Source organism: Ambystoma mexicanum, chromosome 12, assembly GCF_040938575.1.
Source record: "Ambystoma mexicanum isolate Mex_15411 chromosome 12, UKY_AmexF1_1, whole genome shotgun sequence".
NCBI lineage: Eukaryota > Metazoa > Chordata > Amphibia > Caudata > Ambystomatidae > Ambystoma > Ambystoma mexicanum.
Genome location: NC_090936.1, coordinates 34,565,974 through 34,591,861, shown reverse-complemented (window position 1 = coordinate 34,591,861; position 25,888 = coordinate 34,565,974). Strand labels below are relative to the sequence as shown.

The 25,888-nt window shown below is 47.9% G+C and overlaps 1 protein-coding gene across 1 annotated transcript in view; it reads left to right on the top strand.

Annotated features, from left to right (window-relative positions):
* The window catches only part of SEPHS1 (selenophosphate synthetase 1), a 181,583-nt gene that overhangs the window by 58,647 nt on the left and 97,048 nt on the right, over positions 1 to 25,888 (top strand). Inside the window, exon 4 of the mRNA XM_069627883.1 lies at positions 16,585 to 16,739. Coding sequence (XP_069483984.1) covers positions 16,585 to 16,739 — 155 coding nt within the window. The remainder of the gene's footprint in view (positions 1 to 16,584; positions 16,740 to 25,888) is intronic.

The following is a 25,888-nucleotide window of genomic DNA, read 5'->3' as shown; positions in this document are numbered from 1 at the left end:
GCGAGCCACTGGTATACTCTGGGCCCTCTTCACCAGCTCAGACCCTCTGAAGAGTTCCTTGCACATGGCTTCAACACATTCCTCCATCTTCAGCTGCCCTTGTCGTTCTCTAATCCCCACCAGACGAATATTATTTCTGCTGGCTCTTCCTTCCAAGTCCTCATTTTTGGTGGTAACAACTTAATCTGGACCTCGAGAGACGACACCCTGGCAGCAAGTGAGGCTTATCCATCCTCCAGCCCAGACGCACTGTTTCACCTCGTCTAAGCTATAGCCATGTTTGTCCAGCCAATGTTGCAGTAGGTCGACCTTGGAGGAAAGTGAGTCTAGTTAGGAGTAGAGACCTCCAATGCCCGCCTTGAGATCCAGCGGAATTTCCCTGATGTCCACTTCTGGGATCTCAGCGGCTGGTTCAGGTGTCTCTGCCTGGTGCTGCTGTTTGGGTGTTCTGGAGGAGGTTCCCCCCCACACCTCCTCGAAGGTGAGTTTTCGGACTTCCCCATATTGAGGGAGGCCCACCTTGGGTCCCTGAATGTTAATGGCGTTTGTTCCGTCTGAGGGGCCAATTTTAGGATAGTTAGTCTCTCACACAAGGCCGCATATTGTGCCTAGGTTAACAAGGTTTTTCCACCGCGATACCCACCGGGGCCCCTAGTTGTGCAGCGTATCCAGTCAGGTAGACGCAGCGCCAGACTGGTGGGATCACAGGACCTCAGAGCCTCCACCAATGTTGTGATGTGGCCCCAATCAGCAGGGGGTGGCAACAGCGAGGCTGACCCCCGCTCAAGGAGAAGGGGGCAACTGAGTCACACCCTCGGGGCTGGCAGACTGTAGGGGAGCAAGAATTATCGGCAGTTTTATGGAGAGTCTGTCCCCAGGGTGCTACTGTGGCGCAAGTTCGGCCTCCAGACCCAGTCCCTCCCAGGCACTGTCCTCCGGAGCCAACCGGCACCCCACTCCACTCCGGGCCACCCTGTCTGCCGGAATCCGTACCGGGCAGCCCCTCAATCCACCTCAATTTGGACACCGCTCTTCCCGCTGTTCGGATACTGGGAGGGGGTCACATGCCGGTTGCTCCTGCACCCAGTGTCCCCTCCTAATTTCTGTGCTGAACAATAGCCCGTCTGAGGCTTCTTAACACCGGGAGCAGGCTCCAGACTGCCTCCACCCCCCGGCTTTGCTGTGATACACTGTCGTGTTACTGCTAGCCCTTCGGGCTAACTGGCACACCGGAGCAACCTGTCATCCAGTACCTCTGGCCTTGATCATGCCTGCGGCCTACCTGGAGTTCCCCACCACTCACTTCACCAGCCAGGTCGTCCAGGCACTTCCAGACAAAGTTATTGGGGTCAGGAGCGGGCTCCAAACTGCCTCTGCTCTCGGCCGTGCTGCACGGCTCCCCAGCCCCTTCTCGGGCAAAGTTCAATCCTTCTTCATACCACTCTTCAGGCGCATCGAGCTGTTGAATGTGGCTGCACCAGATGCAATTTATTTCAGGATTTATTGCAGCCTTGCACAGAGCTCAAAAAGAGACCGCCCTTTTGGTCGGTCTCTCATGCGCCCTCCAGCATTATGGCTTTCGAAGTCCATAACGGTTTTAGGTTTTCCATGGTTATTTAGTTTTGTAGACTGAAGGTTATCAGACTTATGAGATGTTATGTGAATGCTATGTGATTTTACATTGGGGTTATAATTTCTACCCAAGACAGAATCATTATCATTGGAGGTTCTCCCATTTGTTTTATGATTTCCCAAGGTATAAAACTTATCCTGTTTAGGTGACTTTTCATAGAATGTTCTTTGGGTTTTCTCGTGGGAGGGACTTGTACAGTGACAGCATGCCATTAGACAGCATGCCTCATCCTCCTACAAAGATGAAGATTGTGTCTCTTCTAAGGGAGTCACCATTTCACCCTGACAGCCATCTCAAATGTGATCCTCCCTCAAAATGCCACCCCCAGGGTTTGGATCAGGTAGCGGCTGTCTTCTAGCCACATGGGAGGAGACTTTAGGCTGGGGATCAGTGATGACTCTGCATGATTCATCACAATAAGCAATGACACTAAAATTGATGCAGATAATCGAATTAATCCATAAAAGTATGGATTGAGGCTCAGAGGCAGGGCTTTAAGGACATGTTTTGCCCCTACGCTCATCGCCTTTCCTCCATTCTGCCATGCTGCTCTCTGTTAGAGCAAAAGCCATAACATGTGACACTAAGCGAGTCCCCTGTCGAAGTTTCAGTTCCTCGTCCCGAGAGTGCCTATCCAGGGCCTTAACTGGCAAAATATCTCTGTGTATGGCTTCCTCTGATTCCTTAAGACTCCCATGTCTGGTTATCCCAAAAGGTATTGTGGTAGGTTGTTAGGCAAGAATTGATGTAGTAACTCTGTGGGAGACTACACAACACTTTACCTCTTGGTATTGGGTAACCTACCTCTTTGTATAGGTCTGTACTACACAAGTTGGTAGTTTGACTGAGCAGCCACTTATCTCAAGAGGGGTAAATGTGAACTGTAGCGATGAAATCCCCCAATACAAGCATGCAAATAACACTTACACTCAAGGTTTTTAGTTAAAATAATTATGTTTCTGATGTTTGTTAATCTGCTTAGAATCACATGCTGTGCATAGGTCTGACATCCAGTGGTCACTGCGGAGTATTGCATTTTGTTTTTCGTAGTTGAAAAGGGGACGTCGACAAGGCGTGTCTGTAACACTATCCCTATAGTGACGTGCGTTGTACCCACAATCCCTCAGGCGTCGAGGTCCCTCAAATTGTTTTTTTCCGCCCAGCTACTGGTCGCCTTTATGCGGAGCTCTTCCAGAGACATTGCCAAATAGTTTCTTCGACCTTTGGTCGTTTGTTATTAATATCAATACCGTAGATCCCTCCCTCGACGCAGAGCTGTTTCTCCGCCGAGCAAGATCTTCGACGGAAGGACGAGCGGAGGGGATCCTTCGGCGCTGCCGAACACGTGGCCTGGCCTTGCCGGCCATACACAGTAGGGAGAGTGGGGTTGTGTGGTCTTATTTTCTCTTTAAGAATGCCTTTGTCTTTCCCCTCCCTCTCTTTCAAGGTCGTAGTCCCACTTCTTTCCCTCAGCTATGGAGAGGACGCCATTTAGGTTTTGCCCACTTTGCAAGGGTAAAAATACCTGGAAGGATAAGCACAAACGGTGCAACCGTTGCTTACCCCTCGATCACCAGGAGGATGGCTGTGCGGCCTGTAAATTACTAAAGCCCAAAACTCTAAAAGACCGCAGGGTCAAAAGGTGGGCGGCCTACGCCATGTCTAGGCCTGACTCCTCGCCCGCTGCCGCCGCCGAATGTGACGAGGACAGTGACTACACGGCCCCCGTAACGGAGGTTGTAGATCTCTCAAAGGAGCGTTCACGCTCCTCATCGTCCGCCCCCGGCCCCGACAAGCTCGGCTCACGCCCAGCTTATGGGGATGAACACCCCGGCGACAAGGACGCGCATGGAAAAACACCAAAGCACATACCCCCCGGCACGCATTTGTCGAAGACGAAGGCAGCCATAGCGCCAACGGGGGTGCCGGGCCCACCGGCGTCTTCCGCCGACCGTAAGGGTCGTCAGCCCTCCCCGCCACCGCCTCCACGACAGGCGACTGGGCATTCTAAAGATAAGGGCGCTAACTCCAAAACCTCCGGCGACGCGCATCGTAAGAGCGCTCACGTTGCCAGCAAGGACTCGACTAGCAACGACTCGACGTTACATAGCGCGACGGCGAACGATCCCTCGGAAGAGAGAATGATCGCCGAAAGACTCGCGCGCATATCATCTAAGGCGGCCAGAGACGTACAGCGAGTGAGACGCCGAAAACCACGCACAAGCCCAAAGATAAGCCGAAAGCGCCGGAAAACAGATCAGGCCAGTTCCCGCCGCCGATGGAAGGCCCTAGCCAGCGAGAAGGCTTCTCAGAAGGCGAAGGCTCACTTTCTTCGACGTTATGGGACAGAACCAGACAACTAGAGGAGGAAGAAACTCCCTTTTCATTCCCAGGCCGTCCTGGCCGACCTCAGTGGACCTTTGAAAGGTTTCAGACCTGTATGGATAAACTAGACTGGTTCATGTCCATCCCAGAAGACAGGGCACCCAAGAGACCAAGGGAGGCACCCCTGGAGAGTCCAAGGGCTAAATACCAGAAGTTTTATAACCCCATACAGGAGGACATATACTCTTATGACCTCACTGAGGAAGACGCCCTCTTCCAGGAGGAAGATGAGTTCACCTATGTTGAAGACCAACAAGAAGAGGAAGGTTTTCACGAGGACACTAACTTAGGTGAGGAGGGATTCCAGGAGGACACAGGCGAGGGCGACCCAAATCCCTGGCAGTCACCAGCTAGGTCTACAGACACAGGCAGTAGCAGTATAGTCATCAGGTCTACTGAAACTACACCAGTCAGGAACCCTTTGCCTGTTGATGATCAACCCACCTTCAATGCACTGCTGAAGAAGGCAGCAGCACATTTTGAACTTGAAACTGGGGAGGTCACCCCAGACACCGATTTTGTGGAGGATTATCAAAGAAAAAAACCCCCACTAGCCAAACTATCCCCATCCTCGCCTCAATTAAGAGATGTATTACCCCTTCTCTGTCCACTCCTGCACTGGTGAGAGGGGTCAATCCGAGGATTGTGAAACTGTTCTCTCCCTCTCAATCAGACCCATAATATATTAAGGGTCACTCAATCCCGGACTCCCTGGTCGTGACCAACACCAGGAAAAGGGCCGGAGTCCCACTATCTACCAGCGAGGCACCCCCAGATAAAGAGGGGAAGAAGCTTTATGCCCTAGCCAAGAGAATCACCACCTCTGCAGCATTCTCTACCAGAATTGCCAATAATAACACACTATTGGCAAGCTACGCTGATGCTCAATGGGAAAAGCTTAAACAGGACACTGAAGAAGCTCCCGAACCCCTAAGAACTCGTTTGCTGGCTACAGTTAACAAGGGCTCTCTGGTCAACCAAAGCATTGTCAAGAATACCCTCGATGCAGCAGAAACGGCTGGCCGCACTTTGGTACAAGGAATTTTGCTGAAGCGTCACGTCTGGCTTCGCAATTCCGGGTTTAAGGCAGAAACACAAGCGTCCCTTATTAATAAACCCATAGAGGAGTCCAACCTCTTTGGGAAAGCAGTTGATGACGCGCTGGAGAACACGAAGAAAGAATTTGACACAATAAAGACCTTAGACCAAATTTCAAAACCCCCTAACGGGCGGGGATTTGGTAATAAGCGCTTTTTTCGTGGCCAACGCCAGCAACAAAACCACCACCAACAACAACAGCATTCTGCCAGCAACTACCAAGGAAATAGTGGCCAGTACAATCGGAGGGGTCAACGCCGTGGCAAAGGGAGAGCCCGGGGTTCCACCCCCAGAGGCTCCCAAGCCACCAACACCACCAAGTGACGCGAAGATTCGCGTCCCCTCCCATGCAACGCCGGTCGGGGGCCAGTTAACATCCTTTCTTCCAGCATGGGAGGGAATAACATCAGACCGCTGGGTGCTTTCCACCGTAGCCCGCGGCTACTGTATAGAGTTCAACAGTTCCCCAACATACAGACCCCCGAGGGGACGCCGCATGACACCAGAACACCTCGCCATCCTTCTCCAAGAAGTGGACCAACTGCTGGAAAAAGGAGCCATAGAGGTCGTGCCTCTATCTCAGGTAACGGAAGGTATTTATTCAGTGTACTTCCTTGTACCCAAAAAGGATCTAATCATGCGCCCTGTATTAGATCTGCGCCCAGCGAACAAGTTTGTCAAACCCCAAAAGTTTCATATGGTGACCTTACAGGAGGTGATCCCACTGCTATCACAGGGAGATTACATGGCGACACTGGACATGAAAGATGCATACTTTCATATTTTAATGTTGCCAGCACACAGAAAATACCTCAGGTTCATGATAGAGGGCAAACACTACCAGTTCAGAGTGCTACCCTTCGGCATAGCATCTGCTCCAAGGGTATTCACGAAGGTACTGGCAGTGGCAGCGGCCCACCTGCGCAGGTTATCCATCGCAGGTTACCCTTACCTCGACGACTGGCTCATAACAGGGGACTCTTACGAGACATGCTTCTCAAACACCCAAAAGACTGTAGACCTTTTGTTCCAGCTGGGCCTCTCCATCAACGAGAAGAAGTCCAGCTTAGACCCCACCCAAGTCAAACAAGTCAAACAATTCCTAGGGGCTCTAATTCGAACAAAGGACGGCCTCGTCTTCCCCTCCAACGAGAGGGTCCAAAACATGCTGTTTCAGATCCCCCAATATGTGGCAGGTCGAGAGGTGACGGTGCGCAAAGCAATGCGCTTGCTAGGAATGATGGCGTTGTGTATTTATTTGGTACCTCACGCGCGCCTGCGCATGCGCCCAATGCAAGAGTGGCTCAACAGCCAGTGGTGTCAGGCCAGCGGACAATGGGACGATCTAGTAGTGGTCTCGCAGGCCTTGGTTCTCTCGCTACGGTGGTGGACAAAGGGAAACCTTTTGCCACACCCGCGGTGGAGGCCACTCTAACCACGGACGCATCCCTCACAGGATGGGGGCTCACCTATCCCATCAGACTGCTCACGGAGTCTGGACTCCGAGCGTAGCATCCAAGCACATAAACCTACTGGAGCTACTGGCGGTGTTCAAAGCACTAAAAGCCTTCCAAGAACACCTACAAGGGAAGACAGTGATGGTCCTTACAGACAGCACCACAGCCATGTACTACATCAACAAGCAGGGGGGCACCCACTCTCCAGGACTGTCCAAGCTGTCCCAGAATATATGGAAGTGGGCTCTCAGACACAACATGTTCCTACTGTCACAACACGTACCAGGGGAACTCAATCAGCATAGACTTCCCCCTGCCCGAAGAGTACGAATGGCGATTGCACGAAGACATCGTCTTAGACGTCTTCACGCAATGGGGATTCCCCAAAATAGACCTGTTCGCAACTCTGGAGAACTCGCAATGCCAAAGTTACGCCTCCAGGTACCCCCAGAACCAGTCCAAGGGGAACGGTCTGTCGATTCAATGGTCAGGGAAATTTGTTTACGCTACCCCCCCAACCCCCCCGACTCCCCTTCTCAACAAAGTTGTGCACAAGATGCACCAGGAACAAGTTACCATGATACTAGTGGCCCCGATGTGGGCCCGGCAGCCATGGTTCACTCACTTGATGTAGATGTCTCTATCTCCCCCAGTGAAACTTCCCTGCCCACACAACATGCTGTCACAGGACAAGGGCAGGACACTGCATCCATGCCCTCAGACCATGAACTTAGCAGCCTGACTCCTGAGATCATAGAATTTGGACATCTACAACTCCCGCAGAGATGTATGGACATCCTCAGGGAAGCCAGAAAACCTAATACTCGCCACTGCTATTCTAGCAAGTGGAGAAGATTTGTCATCTGGTGTAGAGGAAAGAGCATCAACCCGGTTGACTGCTCTCCCACACATATTGTTCTGTACTTGACCCATTTATTGGATTCAGGTCTAGTGTTCAATTCCATTAAAGTCCACCTGGCGGCACTTTCTGCATACACCACTTCCCAACTTAGTGTCGTGGTGGAAGATCCCAGTTATCAAGGCCTTCATGGAGGGGGTAAAGAGAATACACCCTCAGATAGCTAACCCAGCTCCCGGATGGGACTTAAATGTGGTACTTACCAGACTCATGGGCTCGCCATTTGAACACATGCACAAGGCAACTCTTAAGGACCTCACTCTTAAGACTGCTTTTCTAATAGCTATCACCTCCATTAGGAGAGTAAGTGAACTACAGGCTCTTTCTGTTCTAGACCTCTTCGTAACAGTTCACAAAGATAAGGTGGTTCTACGCACACACCCAAGGTTTGCACCGAAATTCATCTCGAAATTCCATGTAAACCAGTCAATAGAACTACCTACGTTCTTTCAAAACCCTTCCAACTTGGGAGAAACAAGTCTGCATACACTAGATGTACACAGAGCTGTCATGTTCTACATGGAAAGAACCAGGCCACTGAGAAAGACTAATCAGTTCTTTGTCTCGGTGGCAGCAGGAAGAGAAGGAGATGCAGTCTCATAGTCCACTATATCTAGATGGATTGTTCAATGCATCACTCGCTGTTACACTCTTGCTAAGAGAGAACTACCCTTCAAGCCAAGAGCACATTCTACTCGAGGCACTGGGGCATCCATAGCATTCATTGCAAATGTTCCCCTTGAGTCCATCTGCAAAGCGGCTACCTGGAGTTCTGTGCACACCTTTACAAAACAGTACTGTCTAGATGCACACTCTAGATCTGACTCCCAGGTGGGACCGGCAGTATTAAGACATCTTTTCTCTACTGTTCCTTCTCATAACCCACCGCCAACTCCGGGTACTGCTCGTTAGTCTATGCACAGCATGTGATTCTAAGCAGATTAACAAACATCAGAAGACAATGCATTACTTGCCGTAAAAGCATTTCTGATGGTTGTATCTGCTTAGATTCACATGCGCCCACCCTTCCTCTCTGCTCGGATGGAAGGAACATAGACACCTTTCTACATCTCTCCCTTTTCTGTACTCGCTCACGTATAGAAGGCTCCCTCAGGGCACAAAAAATACAAACGGAGGGACCTCGACGCGTGAGGGATTGTGGGTACAACGCACGTCACTATAGGGATAGTGTTACAGACACGCCTTGTCGACGTCCCCTTTTCGACTACGAAAAACAAAATGCAATACTCTGCAGTGACCACTGGATGTCGGACCTATGCACAGCATGTGAATCTAAGCAGATACAACCATCAGAAATGCTTTTACGGTAAGTAATGCATTGTCATTTAACATCTGTTTTTAAATGAGCATTCTTTAAAAAGGGCAATGTGCGACAATAAAAATACACTTCAAAATACTTTTTGCAGAATCAATATAAAGCAAGTAGATACTCTTTAGAGATGCTTCATACACACTTCCTACACCCTGAGATGACTTCACTAACTAGGACATTAATGGCTTTTATATATGGCTTGTATACTTTGGTAGATTCTGAGGTTGGCAGAAAGGAAAGGTTAAAGGAAGGAGAAAGGTTAAACAGGTTCTCAAAGCATGTGAGCACTTTGAATCTTCAAATGAAGTCTAGATAAAAACCTTGTTATGTTATTTTAACCTTTCCCAGCAATATAAGTTTAAAACCAATGCATCACCTATGAGGGACAGTAAGAATCAAAATCAAAGTAGAAGAGTCTGCAGGGAGCCAGGACAGCCAAAGTCAATTGGAGCAAAGTCTATGGACCTGAGGCACTCTTTAGATAGTAAAAGTGTTACACAAAGAGAGTGTGTTGAAGAAAAATCACTGTATGGTCACAAGCTGTTAGACTTCTCAAGTTGGAGCTGAAATCCAAATCTAGAAAAAGTAGCTGCTGCAAGTCTCAACTGAGAAGAGCTAGCAACAGACAATGAGGTAAGTACCCCAAATTCACAGAACAGTACCTTTGGTTAGAAGAGGAGGATCCAGCTGGCTCCTGTCTGGTTGCAGCAATACAGAGCCTTTGTTCCTGGGCCTCAGTCGTGGGGACAAGAGGGAGGACGTCTAGGGACTCCTGCGACAGCAATTCGATGGTTGGCGGTGTTGGGTAAGATTTTCATAGAAATGATCAATCTTCCTGACCTGTGTCATCCCCAGAACTTTTTGCTTTACTGGTGGATTATTTTTCCTTAATACCTCTGTGAGCGGGAACCTTTTTCCACACCCACAGAATCCTTTACTCCTTTTATGGGTGTCAGTTTTTAGACTCTCCATAGTGTCTTTTTAAAGTTATCCTCTTTAACAACTTTTTGGCAATAAGTGCCTGTTGTTGCTGGGTTGCCCTAGGGGCTCCCCTTTTAACTTTCTATGGCTAACCTTGAGAGAACTACAGTTCCCAAGGGTAGAAGGATCTTGGGATCAGTTTTACATTTTATTTTGTGAAGGCAGCACACCCCCACCTTATGTGGCGTGCTGGGGAGATGCAATGTGTTAGGCAAGATTGTATTCAGTACCCTGTGGGAAACTGCACCAGCCTGATCCTTTTGGCAATAGGTAACCCAACCTTTGGTATAAACATGTTCTACACAAGTTGGTAGAGTGACTGAGCAGCCAGGTGTATCTCAAGGGGGGTCAATGTGAGCTGTGGGTTATAACATAGAGATTCACAGTGACAATTATCCAAATAAACTCTTACACTCCAGGTTTCGTGATTAAACAATTAGTTAAGTCAGTTTGAATAAGCCTTCTTCAGAAGGGAGATATATATTCCAAAGATACACACACTCGGTTTCAGTAAATCAGTAGATACCCATTGGGGATGGCACACAGACACTTCCTACACCCTGAGGTGACTTAAATTATTAGGACACTGTTGACATTGTTGTATCACTGGCACATTTATAGCAATACTGAGTTAGGTGTCAAACTGGAAATGTTTAGGGAATAAAACAATGGTTAACCAATATTTTTAAGCAGGTAAGTACTTCTGAACCCCCCAATGTAAAGTAAGTTACTCCTTTCCCAGCTACAAAAGTTATAGAATGTGTGACCTTTGTTGAGGGATAGTTAAAGTACAAAGTCGGAGTATGGAAGAGTCTTTCAGGGAGCCAGGACAGCCAATGTTAATTGAGCAAAGTCTAGGGGAGCTGAAGCACTTTTGAAGGTAAGTAAAAAGTCTTGCACAATGTTTTAGAAGTCTTAGTAGAAAATGAAATCCATGTAGGGCCACAAGCTGGGAGGCTTGTGAGGGGCAAAGTTGCAAGCAACTCTGCAAAAGCAACCAAGACAAGTCTCAACTGAGAGCTAGCAAGGCTACACACCAAGAGATAGGTACCCCTTAGTTTACAGTATCTTAGATCTGAAGAAATTGGTTCCAGCTGGCTTTCTGTTCCACTTGTAGTATAGCAGATCCTGTTGTTCCTGGGCTTCAGTCGTGGGGACAAGAGGGAGGACGCCTGGGGACTCCTGCACTACGGTTAGAAGGTCGGCGGCAGCAATGGGCAAACTTCAGATCAGCGGCACTTTGCGGTTTCAGCTTCTCGCAAATAGAACCACCGCAGTTCTCAGATACTTGGTGGCATTTCCTCGCATCTGGGGTCTAGCACTCTGTTGAGGTGGCTTGGGCCTGGTCAGTCATGCTTCATGGAGTTCGGAAGATCTTCCTGGAGCTCGGGTCTGACTTAAAGACACTCACTCGATTCTGGTGTTCCTCTCCCTGGCAATCGGTTCCTGTAGCAGCAATGAAAGTACAGCCAGCTCCGAGGGATTTCCAGATGTCTTGGAGTCGATTTGTCCCACCAACCCAAGGGGAGAAGTCATCCTTTGCAGAGCTTCTCTAGTCGAGGTGAATTCGGAGCTTCAGCACTGCAGCAGGGCTTCACCAAGCAAACCAACGGTCCAGGAGTTGCAGTAGGTGTCTCTTCCAAGTTCTACTTCAGATTCCTTCGTCCAGTGGTCGACTCTGCCTTCCAAGCAAAAGACCCCTCCTTTTATGCAGGATTCCCCCATTCATTTGCAGCCTAGCTGTCAATCACACATCAGGGTGGCTGTCCTCCAAGGACAGCCAGCCAACCAATCCCCTTTGGGTGCATTCCTGTAACCAAGGGGATAAAGCACAGGGAGTTTCGTTCACCTCCCTAACTTCCTGCCCCTGACAGACACGCTGGAGCCAGGGGCGGGCTTCACTAGTGAATCCCGCCAAAGACAAAATGAACAAAGGGACCAAACCTGGTTTGGCGCGCAGAGTAAATCTCAAGAAGGACCTTTACAACAAGAAATGTTGAAAACAGAAGACCGGGCCATTTGACGAAATGGGCACCCATGGGTGCTTTACTGTAGCTGCAATTGCAGCACGCGGTAAAAAACACTCAATTGTAGTAAAAAGTAAACCACTGCCACCAGCCATTAATTGTAGAAAGGGTAACATTAAATGTTACATGAAAAACTAGACAAAGGGGATACTAAGTAGCCCCTCGAGCATCCTATTGTAAGGTAGTGTGTGCTGGGTCTAGAAAGTTACAAAGTGAGTAAAGTCAATTTCACTTCACTGCTCTTGGAAACTGTAGTTTAACCAAGAGAAGGTATTTAAACCTTTGGGAAATCTGAAAGACTTCCCTTTGCCACTGCACTGAAGGTGCTGTGTGTCACAATGTAAAAAGATGATGCCTATGGAGTTTGTCAGACTCCAAAACCAAATCACCGAAACATAATTGATATGATATATTTTATTTATATCGTGCTCATATACAGGTGTTTCAGAGCGAGGCAAGGGAGGGGAACAGGGGAGAATAAAACAAGCGATCTTACTAGGCCCAATGACATTGAGAATGTGCAAGTGCATAGAAGAGGGGGAGGAGGAAAAGTGCATGGAAGGGGGGGTGGAAAGTGCAGAACAAAGTAGAGTACAGGTACAGACCCCAGTGCAAGGGGTGGCCCGTAGGCAGTGCGGTAGGGTGAGCAGGAACCTGGGACCAGAGGACACAGGGTGTCCAGATGCATGGTGCCAAGAGAGAACCGATCAGCAGGGGAGAGGGGGGCAAAGGCAGAAGCAAAGAGGAAGGTCTTGAGGTGCTTCCGGAACATGAGATGGATTTCCTCAAGTTTTAGAGTGACGGGGAGGCTGTTCCAGAGGTGGGCCCCAGCCGAAGACTGAGATCTACGCCCAGCCTATTTCTTAGAAAACCTACTGACCCTGAGGGAGTTACAGGAAGAGGAGTGAAAAGCTTGAGAGGGGCGGTATTTACAGAAGGTTAGCTGAAGACATGTTGGAACCAGACCCCTGAAAGTCTCGTGGACAATGCAGAGAGTTTTAAATGTAATCCTTGCATCCACTGGGAGCCAATGGAGAGATTTCAGAGCTGGAGAGATGCGATCCCAGGACTTGAGGCCAAGGACAAGTCTTGCAGTCCTGTTCTGGATTAGTTGCAGAGGGTGGAGAGAAGAGGCAGGTAGATTTGGAAAGAGGCTGTTACAATGCCCCAGATCCTTATACCTCTTACAGGCAACTATGACCAGGACACTTTAGCTATCAATAAAATTTACGTCATCATACAAAACTGGATGGCATTGAACAGCCTATGTCTTAACGATGAGAAGACGGAAGTCCTCATCGTAGGAGCTCCAGCCAAATTAGCAACCCTTCAGCCAGAATATTCAACCATCAACATCGACGGCACCAATATCCCAGTGTCAAAACAAGTAAAAACACTGGGCGTGTACTTCGATGCTAGCCTGACCATGACCAAACAGATCAATGCACTTTCCTCCTCCACGGCCTACACCTCCAAATTAATCGACAATTTCTGACCCCAGCAAACTGCCTCACCCTGGCCAGAGCACTGGTCCTGTCGAAATTGGACTACTGTAATGTTTTACTACTGGGCACCTCCAACACCAACCTAGCCAAAATGCAACTTTTGCAAAACAAAGTCCTGAGGGCAGCACTAGGCATAAAAAAATAAGACCATATATCCAAGACCAGGAAAGATGCCCACTGGCTCCCCATCAAAGCCCGCATCATTTTCAAAACACTATGCATCACCCACAAATGCATTACAAAAAAAGGACCTACCTACCTCAATAACACTCTGCATCCTAAAACTAACATAAGATTACTGAGATCCAACGACAAACTCCTCCTGGACCCCCCTCGATTCAAAACCACTAGAGCAGGGGGCAGCAGCTTCACCACTTTAGCCCCCAAACACTGGAACACCCTACCCATCATCATCAAAAAAGCATCCTCCTTCAAGCTCTTTAAGAAACAGCTAAAAACCTGGTTATTCAACCAATATTAGCACCCTAAGAGAGGACCCCTCCATCGGACACTGTTGTGAATACTTAGGCCACTGTATATTGTTGTGAATATGTTGTAACCTATATCTTGTATTGCACCCTTTGTAATGTTTGTTTGTGACTAATTTCTAAGCTATCTTATAACCTCACCGTGACACCCGAGGGTCTGGGCGTGTAACAAATATACAAATAAATAAATAAAAATAAATAAATAAATAATGTCCAACCTAGAGAGAACCAGAGCTTGGGAGACAGTGAGATTCTTTGGGAAGGAGAGGAAGGGTAGAGCACCTCCTGAGGAGGTTCAGTATGAAGCTTGACTTTTTAGAGACCTCAGGGATATGAGCAGAGAAGGAAAGTGTACAATCAAAGATGACCCCAAGGTTCTTAGCCTCGCGGGTGGGGTTAGGAGGAGGGCCATGGGAGGCTGGCCAGAGAGTGAGGGGAAAAGATGGAGAAGGTGTCCCGTTGAGGAGGATTTCAGTCTTGCTAGCGTTCCGACAGAGATCATTAGCGGAACACCAATCTTGAATGGCAGTAAGGCAATCCGAGATGAGAGAAGGAAAGGACAGCGTAACACTGGAAATTTGAGCAGAAAATGGCAATGCAGTGGCCGAGAGTTGCCAAGTATAGGTTGAAAAGCCAGGGCGAGAGGTTAGATGCCTGGGGAACACCACAAGTAGAGATAGATGATAGGAAGGACCCACGTTTGACCTGGAAGGGTCGATCAGAGAGGAAAGAGGTCAGCCAGAGCCTGATCAGTGATAACCAGGCCATCGCGTAGACGGTTCAGCAGGGATGGTATGGTTGACCGTGTCAAAGGCAGATGAGAGATTGAGTAGGATGAGGACAGAGGGAATGTTAGTGAACAGGTTGGAGAGCAGATCCTCACGGATGTTCACATGAGTGAGAAAAAGGTCTTGCTCTCCTCGAGTCCAGCGAAAGAGCTGGGGGTCTCTAAGGTAGAAGGGAATTAGCACTTTCCTGAGAATTCTCCCTATCACTCTTCTCCGTAGTCGTCGGTGTCCTTGCCGGTCAGCTTGCGTTCTGGCTTTTCTTCTCTGTGACAGTCGCGCTTCCAAACTAGTCTCCCTTCTCGTGATGGGGGCGTTGCTTTCTGGTGGCTTGCCGAATTGTAGGATGCCCGGAGGTTTGTTCGGGCAGTGTGAGTAGCTTTGGTTGCTTGGACTACTTCTGCGCTCCCATTTCCCTCCACGCACGCCTTCCCGTGTTGGCTAGTTGGGCGCCTCATGGGCTGCCTCGTCAGTGGATGGCTCTCTCCATGTTGGTTTCCCTCTACAGATTTGCATTTCCCTTTACCAATCAAATGCTGTGATAGACTAGACTGTTCACTCTGGTTCTCTGGAGTGATCATCATACCCCTGCTCATCATCGTCTTTACATTACTTGAATTGGAGTTATATGGGAAACAGTTGGTATCTTCAGGGCCATCAGACCGGCCTAGCAGGTTGGTTGACATCACAATAAAATATATTGTTACTTATTGGGCCCTGGGAAGGAGAGCTTGTTTTGGGGAAGGAGGGAGGGTCTAATAAAGCGGACGAATATCGCATTCTCTGGGAATGGTCGTCCCTAATCACATAACTGGCTTCCTCTCCTATGTGAACCTCCCCCAGTGAACTTACCCCACTACCCAGGGGACTATTGTAATGTGGACGCACCACCCTGGCCCCATGGGAAAGGTCTCCCCCTCCCAACCCTACCCCCCCATCTCCTACGGGAAAAGGGACGACCTCCTCAGATTTGTCACATAATGTAAAACCCGCTCCAGTTTAACAAAGTTTGTAATTGAAATGCTTAATGTTTGAAGACAAGCTTTTAAATGCTACAAAATAAAATCACATTTAATTTACTAGCTCAGTTTATCCATTTATTTTCTCATTATTAAAGTGACGTTTTTTACTTCAGCACCAAAGCTCTGAAACATGTATTGCTGCTACCATTCTCTTCGAATAGCCTTAGGCAGTGGACGTTATCGCTTGGGATAATGGCCCTTCCCCAATTTATGGGCCTTGGCTTCGCCTCGGGTCATTACCCCACGGTAATGACCCCCTTCCTCGGTCTATAAGGCTATAATAACACTGGAACCATCACAGTGGGGTGGTCAGTTGGATCCACCCACTTCAGTTTAGAGTAAAGCAGTTAAATAGCAAATCCACAGAGGAACCATACTGTCTGGAGTTAAAGTGGTGGAGTAGAAAAGTATTATATATTTAAAATCATATACTGTTAAATTCTAAGGCGGCTACAAAGTTAGTCTTAGGAAGTCTTTACCTGCCCAGGAGCAAAGGCAACTATGTTCCAGGTAAGTAAATGCAGGTTCATTACTTTTGGTGGTGGGGTTTAAGATAATCCCAAAAGTTCCCAATAGAAAAGCATTAGGCTCGATACGATGGATGCAATTTTTTTTTATTGTGAGCACACAAGTTGTATTAGAAAACCGTTTCCCCCTGAAGGGTAGTTGCAGCTCCCAATTCTGTGCACTGGTGGGGACTGTAGGGTAGGACTTGACACCCTATTTGTCCCAATGGGAACAGGGGTGCTGAAACACCTAGGTAGGCGCTGCTCCTGATAACTGTTTCTGAAAGAAAGCTGCATCAGGCAAGAGATGCTGGGCAACTACTCGTGTTATTAGTCCTGTTGCTGGAGTGTCCGATGCCTTCCAACATTTCACATTGTCTGAATTCTGATACCAGAGAATGTGCTGTTAAAATTATGCCAACTTTCTTTGACATTTCATCTGTAGGAGCGAGACAAGGTAATGCCGCTTATCATCCAGGGCTTTAAAGATGCAGCAGAGGAGGCAGGAACATCTGTTACTGGTGGACAAACAGTATTAAACCCCTGGATTGTTCTTGGAGGAGTTGCTACAACGGTTTGTCAACCTAATGAGTTTATCATGTAAGTATCAGGCAAAGGTGTTACTCATGTATTGCCAAGTTAAAATGTCTCTTCTGAAATATATACAGTACCTACTCTGTGCTGAGTAAACAAAGACCTGTGTATGTATACGCATGATACAGAAAAGCAGATCTCTTTTCACCGAAACATCATCTGGCACAGTTTGTTTCTTGAACATGTTTATCTACTTTCTGAAAGGCGGTCTACTGCATTGTAAAACACTTGCCTTTCAATGGCTGCTTTTATGTGGTAGGACGCCCTCTGTAATCCCTGGAAGACAGGAAGGACAAATATCCCTTTGCTTTTAGAACCTCTCACAGTGACTTTTGCCTTGTTACTCACCATTTGATATCTCATACTCTAAATATGCTAAACTGTCATGGTTTTACATGCGTTTAATTGCAGACATTTAAAAAAATGGTATGTATAATGCTCTAGTACCTGAAATCCGGAACAGCAAACTCATCAGATCTAATCCTCCTCCCAGACGCTCGCCACTCGTATCGCCACGCTCACTCTCTACTATACGCCAACACTCAATTAGAGCACAGCAACACTCCTCAATCAATTTCAGACTACCTGCTCAAATACGAACAATACTTCATGAACACCTCAACACTGATAAAATGCAGCTATACCCCTCGCAATCAGCCTAGCTGCACACATAAGCGTCCTACACAGGCCTAACGCAGCCTGAACCCAGACCTGGTGACCATCTTCCAGACTGCACACATTTTACTGATATCAAATACCACCTCCCCTAATGCTAGGATGCAGCTACCATCAGGTAATCGCTTCAGCTGCACACACAATCGGTCCACCCAAGCACCCAACGACACCTTACTCTCTCAACTAACCTGGACTACGGTCCCCGAGGGCGTTCAACCTACCAGTGCTTTGAGGAAATACCAATGATATATAGGGCGCTATATAAATGCCAAATAACATCGTTATTTAACTGTCCAATAGTGTGACATTGTTAAAGATTATATAGTTGAGAACTATTTGGATTGTTTGCACATCATGCTTTGTCAAATTTACCAATGTGTATTTTCAGTTTGTGTTTGGATTGTTAATGTGCTGTCCATGTTTTGGGATTACTCGCTGTGAACAGCCATTGCTTCCAGTAGGCGCTTTAAGAGATGACTGAAGTATGGCGCATAATTATTTTGTCTGCAAGACTTCTTTTCTGTAAGATAGTGATAATTGATGTTGGGAAGGATTTTCCTTTTGCACCTTTCCCTCCATAGATACCTATAGGACCATGCTAGGGAGATGAATCATTTTTCTCCAGCATTGGATCTTTCATGGATTCACATGCTTATAATATTCCCCGTCGTCAGGCTGGGAACCCTCAGTATATTTATTAAGAGGTTTTCCATAGGAAAAAAATTTGACACTTCTGTGTCCCGTCTATGTCGTTTTGGGCTGCGTATGCCTGACCCAATAGAATGTAGGGGTATAAATAGCCCCGCCCCCGCTGCTCCCTTCAGATTTCAACCGTCTCTAAAGTAGCGGGAGGTTGAATTCTACTCTTGAGTGTTTCCGTTAAAATGTCAGGAAAGGCGTTTTTCCACCAGTGTGCCACGAGCGGACTGAAAAATGTCTATGAAGGAGATGGGCACATGGAATGCTTGTACTATCTACACCCACACCACTCGGTGGACAGTTGTGAGATCTGCAAAGGTTTCTCACAGAAAATGCTAAAGGATCGGAATAGAAGTCTGGTGATGTGGCTAAATGAAGGAACCTACCCTTCATCGGAGGTAGGATCGGCGCATAGCCTAGCATCCAGGCCTAAATCATCGAAGGCAGAATCACATCGCCGGTCGGTGAAAAAACCGCAATCAATGGAAAAGCGCCCCTCAGAGAAACACCCGGCGAAGGAATCTTTGAAACATGGGCGGGATCGCAATCTAGGAAAGTCGTCTTCATCTTCGAAAAAAGGAAAAGATCCTCTGAAGACCTCCTCCTTAGACCATCACAGGTCTTCCTCGAGTAGAGACTCGACGAGGCATAGATCTTAATCAAAACAGGCGGGATCGCCAAGAGAAGCTGCGTCACAGCCTACACCATCGTCGACTGAGACTCCGTCGTTGACGAGATCGTTACCGTCGACGCAGGTAACACCTGCAGTGGCCCCGGTGTATACGACAGCGACGATAGACTTCTCCACATTGACATCGTCGACGGTGGCCTCTCCAAGGGCATGGCAGCCGGAGGTGTACGATGCAGTTCTTCCAGAGGCCTTATTACAGCTGGAGGCAGCCTTCTCAATATCATGCATGGAGGAGGATCGAGAACAGATTGCTGGTCCAGCAGATCTAGGATTGCAAGGGATTGGTTCGTCGACGGTTTCGGGAGGGCAAAGTGTCCCCGCTTCATCGTTTTTATTGAATCCTCAATCTGTACTATCCTTGCAAGTGTTGTCCATGCTACAGTCCCTTCTGAAGCAGTTGGATGCAAGGCTACCCCTCGTAGGCGCACCTTCGGGGATGCTGGCGATGCCTACCGACGACGAACAGGGTCCTTCTACGCGGTTGACAGGGAATCCAACCTCCCGTCCAGTTAGCAAGGAACCACCACGTGCATACCCGGAGGAAGGGGAGTAACAGGATTCAGAGTCAGAACCTAGAGACTCTTTTTCGGATGTTTCATCATCCCCTTCGAGGGATCCTACATAGGAGTCAGAGGCGGAGATGGAAACACCTTGAAGCCTGGCTCAACCGTCGCCGCTAGACGACATCAATGCTTTTCACGTGATGATGGGCAAAGCCTGTATTGAGTTTGGTCTGACCCCTGAAGAAGAAAAGGAGGAATGTTTCTTGTTCGACGATATGGTGAAAAGCAGTAAGTCAGGCTTCTCAGTTCCCATTCTGGACCACGTCTGGCAAGAAGGCTTGAGGACCATGCTCAACCTGTTACAGAACCAGCAATAAAGGGCAAATTAGAAAAGAAATTCAAAGCTCCAGACTCTACGCCTAAATGCTTGACCACTCAACCTTCTCCAGAGTCGATAGTGTCGGCGGCAGGGGCTAGGAAGGCCAGATCGCAATGCAAATGTTCTACCCCTCTGGATAATGGGGCTAGGAGACGGGACGCGTTGGCAAGAAGATTCTATCCGTAGGAGCGACGACGGTTAAAGCAGCTAACTTGCTGGCAATTATGGCAAGGTACGACAGGGAGATGTGGCATCGTTTGGCCCCTATTCCAGAACACCTTCCTGAGGAGCATAGAAAGTCTGCTATGTTACTGGTCCGTGAGGGGGAAGAGGCATCGAACCACTCGATTAATATCGCTGTCGACTTGGTGGAGTCCGGGTTCAAACAAACAACGGAGTGGTTTTGAGAAGGCAAGCCTGGCTAAAATGTACCAACTTTAGACCGGAGGTCCAGTATAAGGTGCTCGATATGCCGTGTGAGGGTGACCAACTGTTCGGAGAGAAAGTGGATGAGGCCTTGAAAGGTATGAAAGAAGATAGACACGGCCAGGTCGCTAGGAGCCCTGCCAAGTGGAAGAACCTTTCGATCTTTTCGTCTCTTCCGCGGAGCAGCAGGAAATTCCTGCTTTACCACATCTAGAGACCGAAATTTCAGTAGGCCTTCATACTCCTCCCAGAGTTATAGGCGTGCGGTCCAGGCAACGCGAAGAGGCTGAAACTACCAGGCTTCAGGAAAAAGGGGATATTCCTCGTCAGCAAAAGACACAGTCAAAGTCCCAACAATGACAAGTTTCAGGACATCCTGGGAGGAATGGTATCCCGTTGCGTTGACGAGTGGGAAAGTATAACAGATCGCTGGGTATTGGACACAATAAAACTAGGCCACTTGTTGCAGTTCAAGGAAACACCGTCACAAATTCCACCTGTGTGTTCGGTGCAACCTCATCTTCGCATATTACAATAAGAAGTGGAGCTTATGCTGCAAAAAGGGGCTATAGAATTCGTCCCGGTGGCTGAGAGAGGCAGGGGAGTTTACTTGCGTTACTTCGAGGTCAAGAAACCCAACGGCAAGTGGCGACCCATTCTGGACCTTCAGGCTCTCAACAAGACCCTGAAAAATCTGAAGTTCAAAATGCTCACGCTTCAGGAGGTCATTTGATCTATACAGCCGGGAGATTTTCTGGCGTCGTTGGACCTTCAAGACGCATATCTTCACATACCTATGCGTTGACGACACAAAGTTTCTGAGGTTCGTAGTCGGTCGGAGCCATTACCAGTTCAAAGTACTTCTTTTCAGACTAAAGTTGTCTCCCAGGACGTTCACAAAATATTTGGCTCCAGTGGCAGCTTGGCTGTGAAGAAAAGATCACCGCGTTTACCCTTACCTGGACGATTGGCTGATAAGGGGTTAGTCTCCGACCATAACACAGGCAAGCCTAAAGGTCACCATGCAACTTCTGAAAGGCTTGGGTTTTTCAGTCAACTTCGAGAAATCCTCGTTAATGCCCTCAAAGAATTTGGTATTTCTGGGCGTGGAATTCCAAACTCAATCCGGGCTAGTGAAGCCCTCCTTGGAAAGAATTAAAAAACTAACACAAGGCGAAAGAATGGAAAGTGGGCACCAGGGTGTCAGTCAGAAAATACATTTCGATGTTGGTGGCCTTGGCGTCCTTTATTCCGTTGGTAAACAATTGCCGTCTCTTCATGAGGCCGGTACAGGAGTTTCTGGCAGACCGATGGTCCCAGAGTTGAGGCTTGTGGTCGGACAAGTTGAGCATCACCAACAACCTTCTGCGGGCACTTCGGTGGTGGCAGCTCTCGGACAATTTGACGAGAGGGATGCCCCTACAGGAACCAAATTTTCAAGCAATGTGGTAACGGATGCATCGCTGAAAGGATGGGGAGCCCATCTAGGCTCCCTGCAAGTTCAAGTTCAATGGTCCACGGCGGAGTCTAATCTTCACATCAACCTGCTGGATTTAAGAGCAGTGCGTTGGGCTCTGAAGTCCTTTCTACCGCACATACGAGCATCGGTCATCAGAATACTAACGGACAATACAAAAACGATGTTCTATCTCAGGAAACAAGGGGGTACACGTTCCAGGGCTCTCTCGAGCGAAGCTAAAAGAATATGGCATTGGGCCCTCGAACAGAATACGAGCATAATGGCTTACCATCTTCCAGGGGTAAGGAATATACAAGCAGACTCACTCAGCAGGGAAATGAATCAACTGCACGAGTGGGAACTGGACAATCGACAACTAGCAAGCATCTTCAGAAAATAGGGTCATCCATCCCTGGATCTGTTTGCAATCCGAGAGAACAAGAAGTGCACACATTACGCGAGCAGGTGGCCACAACCCGGATCGATGGTTGATGAGTTTCCCTTCCCGTGGACCAACAGGTTCGCTTACGCGTTCTCTCCATTTCCGCTCATTTGGCAGACACTCCAGTGGATTCACAAGTACCCATGTCGGGTAATTGTAGTGGCTCCTTACTGGGCGAGACAGTCGTGGTTCTCAGACCTTCTCCAGCTGTCAATATCAGAACCAGTGAAGTTCTGGAAGATTCCGAACCTTCTATCTCAGGATAAAGGAGCAGTTTGGCATCACGATCCAGAATCCCTCAACCTGATGGACTGGCTCCTGACTTCTCCGAGTTTGGGACCTCAACATTCCCTCGAAGTGTCGTCAAATCTTACAGGCGGCACAAGCTCCGTCCACGAACGCTTCATATGCAGGTAAATGGAAGAGGTTCTATGTGTGGTGCAGGGATCATCCGGGAGTAGACCCCTTAAGCGTCGGAGCAGAACAGATTCTTCCATATTTGCTACACTTGGCGGAGCAAGGATTGGCTTTTTCCTCCATTAAAGTTCATTTGGCGGCCATCTCGAGAATTACTCGGAAAAGAAATTCAACGCCGCTGTTCAGCGATTGACTGGTAAAACATTTCCTGAAAGGCATGTTTCGGACTTTTCCTCCAGCCAAAAAGTTTCCACTTAACTGGAGTCTCAAATCTGGTACTGTCAGCGCTGAAGTCGTTGAAGTTTTTGTCTCTACGTCCTATTGAGTCAGGCGTACGCAGCCCAAAACGATGTAGATGGGACACAAGTGTCAATTTTTCCTATGGAAAACGTCTTAATAAATATACTGAGGGTTCCCAGCCTGACGACGGGGAATATTCTAAGCATGTGAATCCATGAAAGATACCAATGCTGGAGAAATGGAGTTACAGGTAAGAAACTGCTCCCTTATGTTTCACCCCCCTCTTCTAGTGAGACCCCAGCCCTTTTTGCTGGACTTCTGGAGCTTTTTCTGAAATCCTGAATGAGTGGAGCCTTTTTCCACTAATTCATTCTTATGGGATCTGTCTTTTGAAACTCTATTCTTTGTATTTTACCTGGCTATGGAGTCTATTTTCCTCTATAACACAGACATCTGTATATTGCAGCACACAGCTCCTTATGGGCAGTGTTGCTGGGGACCCTTGGGGTCCTCCTTTGAGATTCTTTTCTTTATCCTGGAGTAACTACAGTTCTTAATGATACTTAGTATCTCTCCTAAAACTTAATAGTCTGAGAGATTGGCATACACCACCTTATGTGGAGTGTCAAAGGGATACCTAGTATCCACCTTCCCTCTGCTCCTGTGACTTTTTAGTCATAAAGACAATCTCCTAGTTATGGCTGGTGGCAGTTGACGTGTTTTACCAACTATTGTGTAATATGTCTAGCACAATATATGTCCATAGCCTCGGTAGTGCACAATAGGTGCACCCAAGTACTAATTTGGGCCTCCCTTCTTTTTTAGCCGTTACTAGCATGGTTGTTCTTATGTCAGCCCTTCTTCTACCATTCTAGGAGGGTTGTTTTGCCTTTGGCGGGAACCCTTGCGAGTTCCCGCCAGGCGCCAGAGTGTTTGGGCAAGCAGGAAGTGGGGGAGGAGTTGTCCACCCCCTGTCATTGCCTGAATGGGGCCAGCTCCCACTGGAGGTCTGGCTGTCCTCATTGGACAGCCAAACGCCCCTTTCTGTAAAATTTAGAGGAAACTTGCAGAGGAGTGAGTGCTGAAACTGTATAAAAGGTGAGGCTCCGGGAGTGAAGAGCAAGTAGACCACTGGAAGCTGAATTAACCGAAGACGACGTCCAGAGACGCCTGCAGACCCTTTGCAATACCGTGAAGCGACCACTGCTATCCTGACCCTGTTTTCTGTGCGACGGAGAAACTCCGAAGAGGACGACTCCTTCCCTTTGACTGGTGGGAACAGCCAGTCCCAAGACAAACTTTGATTTGAGCCATCTCCTGAGGTCTGTGAGTTCTCAGAGCTGTGGAACCCCAATACCAGGAAACCTGCTCCCCATTTTGAGTGGATAGTCGTGGAAATGCCGAATCCTTCCAAGTCTTTGCTGAGCCATCAAGGTGACACAATCCAACTCGTCCAGACTCCCTCATCAGTGTGTGACTGCAGGAACCGAAGATGATTGACCGGGCGAATCACGTTGTTGGTGCTGCCGAAAAGGTGCCAAAACCGCAGTGACCAGAAAAGTTGATGAAAGCAGTGTCAGAGGTCCTCCCTTGAGACTGCTTCTGAGAGAACCCGTCCATTATCCTGCCTTCAGTCATCGGACCAAGGAATCCGCAGGTCCGGCCCAGAGCTGTAACATCGCGGAGCATCCCCCACAAACGTTTTCTTCAAACCTCAGGTACTGTTGGGGGAGGAGGGGGGGTATTGCTTACCTTATTCCAGAAAGTCACTCCAGTGCATTGGAGTGCACGTAGAGGTGTCCAGGGCAAACTCTGAGCGAGTCCTTTAACAGGGTCTACAACGTTGGTTAAGTCTTCTTCGATCTTCTTTCCTAGAGACTAAAAAGTATGCACAGGAACCTTTGACTTCTGCTCCTTTTCAAGACTTTAAGCCTATCTGAGCTGCCTTTTAGCTAGGGTTGCATTCTGGACTTTAAAAGACTTGCTGTGCAGGGAACTTGCCTCTAGAACCTGAAGCTATATTAGGATAACACTAACCAACTGTTTTCCTTCCCAAAAATCATGATCTTATGTGTATGCTGACTAAATGCAATTACTGTATTACTTTGTGGGTGCGCGTTATTACAGATAATATGGTAGCCCTGTCAAACTCCTGTTACAATTGTACACGTTCAGCAACTACCAAGTAAGAAGTGGCCTTTAGGAAGTATTGTAAAGTATACCTATGTGTGTTGGTTTATTGTGCCAAGTATTTAACTCTTGTGTAAATATAATCTATATTTTAATATAAATGTATAAGTGTTACTTTGATGTGCATTACTAATTGTGTTCAGGGTACTTGCCTACAGCTCACATCTTCCCCTTAAGATAAGCCTAACTGCTCTGCCACTCTAATGTGAGAATTTTCATTTCTGTGCTCATTTCCTCCCACCTTGGAGACCTCCAGCTCTTTTGCTGGACCTGGGACTTTTTCATTTTAACTTGTGAGTGGCATCTTTTTCTCACTCCCTCCTGTGTTTTTCCCCTGACTAGGAATTTGTTTTCATGGTTTTTGTAGTCTGACAAACACCATAGGCATCCTTTTCTTTTGTATAGTGATGCACAGCAACCTCAGTGCAATGTCACTGAGAAGTCCCTTGGATTTCTCGCATGGTTTACCTACCTTTTCTTGAGTAATCTACTGTTCCCAAGAATAGTAAAGTGAAATTGATCGTACTTGCCTTTTTACCTTGTAGCTCTAGCACACACCATTTTATGTGGAGTACCAGTAGCCCCTTATCCTACTTTCTCATGTAACATTTTTTGTTACCTTACTACTTTAAATGGCTGGTGGCAGTGGTTTACTTTTTACTACCGTTGTTAACAGCAGGCTGAACCCTTAGCTGCAGTGTACTTTTTACTACCGTTGTTAACAGCAGGCTGAACCCTTAGCTGCAGTGTAGCATCCATTTTGTCAAAATGTCTCTCGTCTTCTTTTTTCGCTATTTCTGTTTGTGAGGTCTTTCTGGGCTTTAATCTGTATGTTGAGATGCGTTTGAGCCGTTTGTGTGTTTTGCCTTTGGCGGACTTCAGCCCTGAAGCCCGCCCCCTGGCTCCAGTGTGTCTGGAAGGACAAGAAGTGAGGGAGTGTCCCGAAACTCCCCGGTCCTTTGTCTCTAGGTGTGCCTGAACAAAACCAGTCCTGATTGGCAGGCTGGCTGTCCGGAAAGGACAGCCACCCTGCT